Here is a 10,486-nt window from a genome sequence, read left to right as displayed (position 1 = left end):
ATATATATATATATAGATGTATAGATTTAAATTCACATATCTTTTTGGATTTATAAAAAATATTCAGTTATCGCTATATATATTCTAAAATACATATATTTGCATTCTAAAATATACATTTAGAGTCACAATATTTATACTCAATTATACTATATATAATATAACTATAAATTATATTTCTATAATTATACTTCAGATTTATACTCAATTTATACTGTATTCAACTGTAACTACTTTTGTGAAAAATAGATATTCAAAGTACCACTATAATATATTTGGATTTATATTGTCAGATTTGTATATAGATGCATTTAAACATGTATAACTTTATATTCACAATTATATACATATTCAGCTGATTGAAAAGTTCACTTTTATTTATAACTATATATTTTAGAAAATGAACTTCAAATTAAATTGAGCCTTATAACTTGAGGCTTTGGCAGTGGCATGCCACTGAAGGGGGTTGACTGTTGACTCGTGTAAGGACCCTGTGTTTGTGCGCTGTGTCGGAAGAGTGGGCTGGTCTTCAGAGAGAGACACTTCACAGCAGTCTGACTCTCAGTCTCTACAGAGGAGAACAGCAGGAGAACAACTCAGGATACCCACTAAGACTAGAAGCCAACTTTGGGACGGGAGAAACTCCGTGAGAGCCACGAGCACAGATCCGGATCCGACTGAAGGAATCTAGCCGGAACAACTTAAGCACACTTTCTCCAACATTTACCCTTTATCTGCATTTCCATTTCACACAGCCTGTGTTCTTAGACAAGTTTGCACTGCTGGAAGACAACAAACACATCATTTCTATCAAGACACTTTCGCACTGGAGTGATTTAACCCTAAAGAACAAGGTAAGGAACTTCACATAAAATTGAGACGTTTTAGGTATTGACTATAGGTTTTAGTTTCCCGTTCATAGCAAATGCACGCACAGGAGGAGATGCGTTTAAAATCTCTCAGGATCATTTGCACTATATTGAGACATTGCTCAGATGTACCTGCCTTTGCATTTCCGAAAAGCTTTCAAGCCTCATGAAAGAGTAGAAACACTTCTGCAGTCACGGGGGAAACGGAGCGGGACTCCCCGCGCTCTTTGAACCTTCTGCCAGAACAAGAGATAGACGGGCTTTTGCGGTCTGCAAACTCCTGGAAGTTAAAGATTCCAAACACCTTTCCATCAAGCCCGAGCTCGCAGGCTCTTTGAATGTTCGTCTGGATCTCAGAGGAGGTGCGATGGGAGTTTTTGGACATTGTGATGGAGACGCGGTTCCCATGCGCTCCCATCCGCCAGACGCAATTCATCACAACTCGTCCTCGCCCTCTCAATTGTGCATCTGTTATTCAGTCTTTCATAGTGTTAAATGTCTCTGTCTCCGCTGAGGGAAAAGGCATATAGGGAGTTTTTTCTTTAAATATCTGTTTGCTAGAAACTTCTCCAAACCGTAACGCATAAAAGCACCTGCAAGAAATGAAATTTTGGCCCATGTCTACACGGTTGCTTTACAAAATGAACTGTCCTTTTGCTGTGAATGAATGATTTGACAGGAACAACTTATTGCACAAGTCTTTGGGTTTTCGGTTTTTCAGAAACGCATCGTTTATTATTCAAAATCAGTATTTTAGATTCAGTTTACAGTTTATGAATGAATAATGGAAAGTGTATTTTAGATTGGAGTACTCAATTTAAGTTTTAAGCGGTTCTGATTTCTTCCTTCCCAAAGATCCAAACAACCGTAATTTGCATTGTTTCAGGAGTCAGTATAGCCTACTGAATGAAGCCAAATAAGAAATGTACTTACTATGAATATTTAGTTGTTAGCACTGATAGCCTGAAAGTACAGCAAAAATACATTTTAATCACATTTTAGCTTCGCAGTTCACTTAAATAGTCCTGCAGTGTGTTTAATTTAAACGTCCCAACCAATATTATGTTTGTTATAATGTAAACCCACTGCATGAATAATCATTATATGGGAATAAAAGTAGCTATTTAAAGATTAAAAAGTATTGCATGTGACTGCTTGAAATTTCAGATCAGATACCCATCTGCAGCATGCAGTGAGATCTCAGTTCCATTTGCATCCTTTCCTTTCCTTTTTGAGTTTGAATAGTAAATTGTGTGGATTTTTTTAATCTCTCCGATGGGATTGCAAGGATTAGTCTCCTATCAGACACAAACAAATACGAAGTGGTTGGCTACCTGATGTGGTTCCTGGTGAGAGTGATATTTTTCTCTGGGCTGGGAGACGTAATGAAAGGCAGACTCAGAATGAGGGAATTTGAATAACTGTATTTAGCGGCGAGGCCAAGCTGCACTGCCTCCCATCCTCTCTCGGAAAGAATGAAACAGGAACAAAAGTCTAAGAACGGGAAGGTCTCTCTTGCATAGCGTATCTAAACCCTTATTTGCATATGAAAACTCTGGCAGGGAAAGAATTCTGCCACTGTTGCGATAGCCATTTGTGTGTCCGACGGAGTGACAGTCCGATGCGGAGATACAGTCGTCCTCACGCTGGTCTTTGTGGGGTCTGACGTGACTGTGTGTCATGTCCTGTTGAGGAAACCAGGGATTTAATCGCAGCTTTTCGAACTTTTTGTGACCCCCTGCTCTTTCATTTCCATATCTGTTTGTTCGCAAAGCTTCAGAACTCAAATTCAGTTTGAGATGGTCCATTCAAGTGCGTCCTGTCAGCGAAACATGCAAACAACACCGCTCACATAAGATCATTTTTTCGTTCTCGGTAGGTAAATAAACACCAGTGGCCTCTTTATTTCCCAGCATGCCCGTTTGTGCGCTTCCTTAGATATGCTCATATGGGTGGGGTGAGGAGGACAAATTGTCCCTAGAGTCCCTGTGAATATCTGTGAGATCTCAAATTCTTCTGACAAAGACAGAAATGAAGTGAACAACAGTCACAGGCCTTCCCATTCAATGGTCTGTTTTTGTGTGGCACTTGGAGAAAGTGGCCCCTACACCCTTAGCACAGCTGATGAAGAACATTCCCCAATGTGGTACTAATTGGGAGTCCTGAGATAAAGACCTGTGTGAGGATACTTAGAGGCTCGAATGGGACATCCCAGTCTGGACACTCTAGAGTGAGCATATGGGGTTTGACTTTATTAATAATCTTGAAATCGCTTGGAGACGTTACACTTTACAGCTACTCTGTGTGCGTCTAGCACGCATGTTCTCACACTCTCAAATGTGCCTCAAATGCATAAATATCTTCAAAGATTTTACTCAACAAACGCTGTTCTGGGTCCTTGCCAAAGTAAACGAGCAGCGGACAGCCAAGTGTCCACAGTGGAGTGCTGGACTTCAGCTCTCAAAACAGGCTTCTAACAATTAGTCATTGTGCCATTTGGCTGCCCAAGAGCACCAGTGCAGCTCAGGATTGGCATAAAGACACATCCAAAGAACATGTCAAGCACCTAAACTTTAAAGTGCTGATCTCATTTCTAAGAAATCATAACATGATTGAGGTGAGAAGGATGCATAGTGACTGTTCGCTTGCACACTCATCCACTATTCAATACCAAATACCACATAATGAGGTACAGATGAGGCACAGCTGACACTGCCATGTATGCCCAGTGCTGCTCCTGGAGGGCCAGTGTCCTAAAGGGTTTAGTTCCAACCTACCCCACACACTTGCCTGTGGCTGTATCTGAAATTGCCCCCTATACCAGGGCTCTTCAACTCCAGTCCTGGAGGGCTAGTGTCCTGCAGACTTTAGTTCTAGCCCTTATATCACAGCCCTGTCTCTAAGTTGTAAGTAATTCTGAACACAGTGATTAGCTTGTTTGGGGTGTTTGATTAGGGTTAGAGCTAAACTCAGCAGGACACTGGCCCTAGAGTTGAAGAGCCCTGCCATGTACCCTCATTCACTATTCCCTACAATACTCCTCTAATACAGTGGTTCCCAACCATGTTCCTGGAGGCCCCCCAACACTGCACATTTTGCATGTCTTCATAATCAAACACACCTGATTCAACTCATCAGCTCATTAGTACAGACTCCAAGACCTGCATGTGCAGCTTTGGGGGGCTCCAGGAACGTGGTTGGGAACCACTGCTCTGATATTGTCCACCGAATGAGTGAATGAAAACAAATGAGTGAATTCAGACACTGAGTGCTGAATGCTGCAGACAGCATCTTCTGGCAAGATGAGGTAATTAATTCGTGGGATGCTCACAGTGAATGGGTTTTCTCTAGCTACTAGTCATTAAGTGTACATTGGTTTTACATTCGTTATGTAGGTGCATAATGGGATCGAATGACTGCAGCCAATAATGTCCACTGTGTTTCCAGACACCACTACCAATGGCTGTCCCATCAAATAGTGCACTACATCAGTGGTTCCCAACCACGTTCCTGGAGCCTCCAACACTGCACATTAATCAAACACACTTGATTCAGATCATCAGTTCATCAGTAGTGACTCCACGACCTGAAAAGGGTGTGTAAGACAAAGGAGACATGCGAAATGTGCAGTTTTGGGGGGGCTCCAGGAACATGGTTGGGAACCACTGCACTACATAAGGGTATAACGGGTGATTTTGGATATAACCTGGGAGTTTCTAGGAATCCTAAAGACCTTGATTTACTGGTTAAGGCGTCTTTTATTAGAATTGGAGCCAAACTCTGTGGGATAGTGACCCTCCTGGAGCAGGATAGGAAATGTCGCAAATGATGAAAAACTTGACTAAAATTGAGATTTCCATTGAATTTGGTTTTAAATTTGGTTTATGAATATCATATTTGAGTGGTTATACCAACAACAACAAAAACAATCTGATCGCATTGCTTGGCTTATTAGTGCAGCAAGACATGGATTGTCAGAATTGATGGACTAACCACCGACTTGTCAGAGTTGCACTGAACAAAACTGCTCTACAAAATCCAACATTGTCCCCATTGTGTTCTACTGTTGAGGTTGGTTTCTTTTCCCCCTTCTTTCCAGCTCTGGCTCTGTATGCATGCATGGCAAGGCCGTGAGGAGCCCAGGGGACGAAGCTCACAGTAAATGTCTGTTCAGAGGTTTAGGGATGCGCTGACAGAAGCGGAGGGAAACTCACCCATTCTCCAGTTTCAGGGCATCATGCCTCTGTTGAAACAGAATCTGAAATGTTTCCCTTATCTCTGTGGAAATGAAGGCTTTTGCACCTCTGGTGTGATATAGGAGAGTTCACATATGTGACACTGAGCTCCACAGGGAGGAGAGTCAGTATGGAAGCAGTGTGTGTGTGTGTGTGTGAATGTGCAGTCATATATGTTTAAAAAGCAAGTGAGACAGAAGTGACACCTCCACACAGGTTAGCACGGTAATGATGGCTCTCCGCTGTTTGTGGCCCGGACCGCTGCAGTTTGATTGACAGGTGGTAGCCGCTCTGGTGCGATGTGTGTTTTCACCCTGTCAGTAGTGCTGCTTTTCATGCACCATACATGTGCTACTCATCTGTGTGTGTGTGTTTGTGTGTGTGTCTCCCTGACTGATCCTGTTAGTCCCTGTCTCACCTTGGTGAATTGCGCATAATGGGCCCTATCAAGGCCGGGTGTAATAGACTGCGGCACAAGTGTTTTTGCTAGTTTCAGCCCGACGTAGTTCTCATTTTCCCGTCCTGCGCCGCGTTGTTTAAAAAGCAAATGCATTTGCGCCCATTTGTGCACCCATGGGCGTGCTGGTCTAAAAAAGAGGTGTGTTCAGGCGCATTGTTGGCGTGTTGCTATTTTGAGGAACTGAAAATAGACTGCGCCATAGACCAACTCAAACCTGGTCTAAAGTCTGGTCTAAAGTTTGTTATTTAAAGAGCGCGTTAGTAATATGCGCCTATAGGCGGGTGCACAACGCGCATACACTTTGCTTATTACACACACAGGGACGCGCAGCAGCACACAAACATTTTTAAATATGAAAAATTACATTCCACCATGTAAATAGCGACCCCGCCATGGCGCGAGCGGCTTTTAAAGGGGATGGGAGATGAGACTCTTATTGGTTTATTGCACGTTACGCCCCAAAAACACCCATTACTCATTAAGAGAATAGGGACAACCCGTTTCGACCATGCATCCAGGCGCGCCGACCGTTTTCCCGTCGTTAAACTAGCAAAAGTGGATTCGGACATGGCCTGAGTGCACCTGCGCCGTGCGCTTTAGACCATGCGCTTAGATGGTTAAAATAGGGCCCTAACACTTCCTGTGGCAATTAATCAGTCTATTATTTGACTGATTGAATCATAGAATTATCTGCTCCTAATTGTTGATCAATCAGTCAAACCTAAAGCCTCTAGACTCCCAGTGGAGATGAATGGCTATTTTATCTGATTTGGATAGACATATTTCAAAGAGAATGACATTTCTGTCTCTAGAGAGATAATTAGAAGAATTGTAACCAAAGGGAATTGTGTTATCCAGAGTGGAATGCAGCCAGATGTTTCTGAAACACCTGACACGAGATTCTTGTATTGCATTTGTTTTTGCAGAATTATCGCTAATGGCTCTTTAGATCGTAGAACGATAATCAAGGAGGTTAAAACAAGGTAAATTACTTAAAGTTAAAGAGTAAACTGTTTAAATTGCACCATTGCATTGTCGTTTTAACTTGCACGTGAAGTGATTAGGAGCATTTTGAGGATGATAATTCAAACATTACAGCTTGTTGTGTTCAAAAGGTTTAAGCTGTTTAACATTATGAACTTGACTCTATGACCTACCCGCAACACACTCTCTCCCGAAACCACTTCAAGGTCCAGTTCATCACACATCTCAGATTTGTACATGGTCCATAAGTGATCCAGGACCCGAATGAACCCGTTTCCGTCACAGAAAAAAATTAGGTAAAAACAAATGAATGCAGAAAAAAAATAAAAAGGAGCAAAACAAAGTTGACACGATTGCAGCTGACTCTGCCTTCAAATTATCCTTCCCCAAATTACGATCAGACATTCTCCCCAGCTCTAATTAAACATTAGCTTTTATTTGTTCCAGATGGGGCTTTGTTTTGAAGTTTTATTTTAGAAAGAGAACCCTTTCTGCTCTGGGAAACACAACGGCATCCAAACCTGACAGAGTTGCAGAGGAAATCCATGTTCCTGTGTTTCTTTGCTTTCTCTTCGTGTTTATAAATTGGAATTTGAGGCAAATGTTCAACAGCCACGTCCCAAGAGAGATACAGTATTATAATTCCTACCCAAGTTCTTTCCAGTCCCACACATTGACAATCTACACCTTTAGCACATTCATTTTCCCTATTCAGTTCAAGGCTCTCCTATGAACACAGACTTCTTTTCTGGATTTCTACAAGTAGATGTTATGTTAGATCACTGATCTGGACTAGAAGATATCCTTGTATATTATTAATAAAAGTTCACGACTGTGAGTTAAGATGGATTGCTTTCATACCAGTTGCAAACCATACCAAATTCCACATACTCCTAAGAGCCTCAGACCACATTTTCAAGCAAACTGTTGGTCTGCACCCGAGTTTGGACCAAGCAGACTTGGGTCTGCACCAAAGTCTCCAAAACTTGTCCTTAAAGTATCCACCATAAGTATATCTACATCCCCATACACATATTTAACAATACAAGATGAGAGAGCATCTCTTTTCAGTGTGAGAATATCATATTACTCAATCAGAGCACAAGCGAAAGCAGTGCTCTCTTGTTGTGGAAGATAGAGGAGAGGAAATGTAATGCATGATAAAAGCAGTGCTTTGTGTGCAAATGCAGTTAAGTACATTTTGTGATTGACCGAAGTGAAAAGCCCAAGTGTAAAGGAGGGGGGAGTGATAATGTGCAACTTTTAAAAGAAAGGCAAGAGCAAGGCACGTAAAAGAAAGAGAAACAATAGATGAAAGCGGTACTATCTGAGCCTGGCAAATAAAGAGTGAGTGAAGGAGGTCAAGAAAAGTGGGAATAAAGGCAGCAGGAGGGGAGGGATTCCTGGAGAGGTCATTAAGAGGACAAGCACTCACTTTCTGTTAATGACAGTGGAGTATCGCTCTAATCTGCCATCATTAGCCTGATTATATCAGGGGGGTTGGGCTTTGCCTTCAGCTCCAATCAATGGCACCAAATCAATAGAAAGAGGATATCCCTGCAAAGCCAAATCCAGCCTAGAGTGTAGCCCAACACAGCCAGACTCAGCCCAGCACAGCTGAACCAATTTAAGCTCTTCCTAAACCGCCCCATCACAGTCGAATTCAGCACAGCATAGAATTAGACTGTGTTAGCGCAATCTAACACGTGTGCGGTTTCCAGCACAACGAAAGCCAGATAAGCACAGCCTAACCTAGTTAGGCACTACATGTGACCAGATTCTTTTAACTGAAGTACATTACCCACCAAGGCTTTTTTTTTTTTTTTTCAAAGAAATGAATACTTTTATTCAGCAAGAATGCATTCATTTGTAAAAAAATCAAAAATGGCAGTTAAGATATGTGTAATGTTACAAAAGATTTCTATTTCAAATAAATGCTGTTCTTTTAAAATTTCAGTTTGTCAAAGAATCCTGAAAAAAAATATGTAGCAGCACAACTGTTTTCAACATTGATAATAATCAGAAATGTTTCTTGAGCAGCAAATCAACATATTAGAATGATTTCTGAAGATCATGTGACACTGAAGACTGGAGTAATGATGCTGAAAATACAGCTTTGATCACAGAAATAAATTATATTTTAACAGATATTCACATAGAAAACAACTATTCTAAATTGTAATAATGTTTTAATGTTTTCTTTATCAAATAAGTGAGCAAAGAAGAAACCTCTTTCAAAAATGTTACAAAAAATCTTATTGACCTCAGACTTTTGAACGGTAATTTATGTCTACAGTTTTATATCTGTTCTAAAGACTTGTTTACAAAATTTTAACCAAGTGTAAATAATATAAATCATACTGTTTGTCATTTACTTGAAAATGTAATGAAAAGTGCCCAGGACAGATGCAGAAAATCTGTGAATAGTTATAAGCAGGTGTTTAACACCAACCAGACATGGATATTTTTGAACTGTGAGCTCGGACACTCTACACAAGCATTCAAACGGTGCTTAGTGATGGAGCGTGTGTGTGTGTGTGTGTGTGTTCAGTGAGCAGATGTGTGCATCTGTGAGTGTCTCTGAGTGTCTGGATGTTCTCATGAGTTGTTTGAATGTTTGCGTGCAGTATCAACCGCAGCATACCCGTCTTTTCCCCCAGCTGTGCCGCCCCTTGAGTTAAAAAAGCACCAGAACTTCAAAGGTGGTCAGTGAAGACATTCATTTGAATTCATCATCCCAAATCTGCTGTAGTCTGGTTTGTTTGTTGTAGTATGATGGTGCAATCCAGTCATTTAGCTAAATGTTAAGAAGAATTTGTTGTTCTTTTAGAATAATGACATCATGGAATGATTTACCTATGTCCTCCGTTAGAGTTTTTAAACAGTCATTGGCTGCTATACTGATGGTTTAACTGTCCTTAATTTGCTCCATCACAGATATACTGTATTGATTCTTCAGCTTTAAAGACTTCAAGTAATCAACATTTGAGTTTAATTAATTTAATTAGTTAAACGTGTGTTAGCTTTGAGGTCTTCTATATGATTAGTGAACTGCAAAATTCACTTTTTTTTTTTCTCTTTTGGGAAAACAGAGCACATCGATGACTCATCCTGCACTACACAGATTTTCGTCCAATCAAATGCTCTCCTCTATGCCCCTCCCCCAGCACGTCTACTGAGTAGCACATCATGTTTAGTGGCCGTGATGTAACTAAAGGCCCATTCACACCAGGAATGACTATAACGATAACTATAAATTTTAAATAATTCTTCAAATTCTATGAGAATAGTGAAGTCCAACAATAACGACACAGAATAAGGATAACGTTGGAATTACTTTTAGAGTGATTTTTTTTTCCAGCAGATAAACAATAAAACATTGACAGCCAATCAGAATCCAACCCATAACTGCAGCACACTTATAATAAACAGAACATTATCGTGCTCCGATGTTGGACGCTAATAAAGTTAATGTAAAAAAATGGAATGAAGACTGTGCTCATCAAGGCATTTCATCAGGTTTTTGAGAATTAAATTCCATTCTCCTGTTCAATCGCTGTCAATCTCTCTCTCTCTCTCTCTCTCTTTAGGATGACGTGGATGTGTGGATGTTATGGTTTGGTGTTACTCGTCTTGGGGGTAATGGGACAGAAACTGCCCACACGTGACGAAGGCCTCTTTCAGATGCAGATCAGGGATAAAGCTCTGTTTCATGACTCTTCTGTCTTGCCAGATGGAGCTGAGATCAGCGGATACCTGTTCAGAGATACACCGAAAAGGTGAAATCATACATCACATAAATAGACATACACATTTTTATTTACATAGTTGCAGTTATATAAAGGTAATTACAAATTACTATAGATTAACAGAATCCCAGTCTTTAACCCTACACCTAAAAGAAAACTTTTTGCACAGTATTTTTTAACACACATATA

At 40.6% G+C, this 10,486-nt stretch overlaps 1 protein-coding gene across 1 annotated transcript in view; it reads left to right on the top strand.

Annotated features, from left to right (window-relative positions):
- Positions 1 to 572: 572 nt before the first annotated feature.
- LOC107669702 (protein NDNF-like) overlaps positions 573 to 10,486 on the top strand; it is a 20,742-nt gene continuing 10,828 nt past the window's right edge. Inside the window, exons 1-2 of the mRNA XM_016462054.1 lie at positions 573 to 854; positions 10,139 to 10,327. Coding sequence (XP_016317540.1) covers positions 10,140 to 10,327 — 188 coding nt within the window. The 5' untranslated portion in view covers positions 573 to 854; position 10,139. The remainder of the gene's footprint in view (positions 855 to 10,138; positions 10,328 to 10,486) is intronic.

Source organism: Sinocyclocheilus anshuiensis, unplaced genomic scaffold (genome assembly GCF_001515605.1).
Source record: "Sinocyclocheilus anshuiensis isolate Anshui unplaced genomic scaffold, SAMN03320099.WGS_v1.1 scaffold416, whole genome shotgun sequence".
In the NCBI taxonomy this organism is placed as follows: domain Eukaryota; kingdom Metazoa; phylum Chordata; class Actinopteri; order Cypriniformes; family Cyprinidae; genus Sinocyclocheilus; species Sinocyclocheilus anshuiensis.
This window is presented reverse-complemented; position numbering and strand designations above follow the sequence as displayed.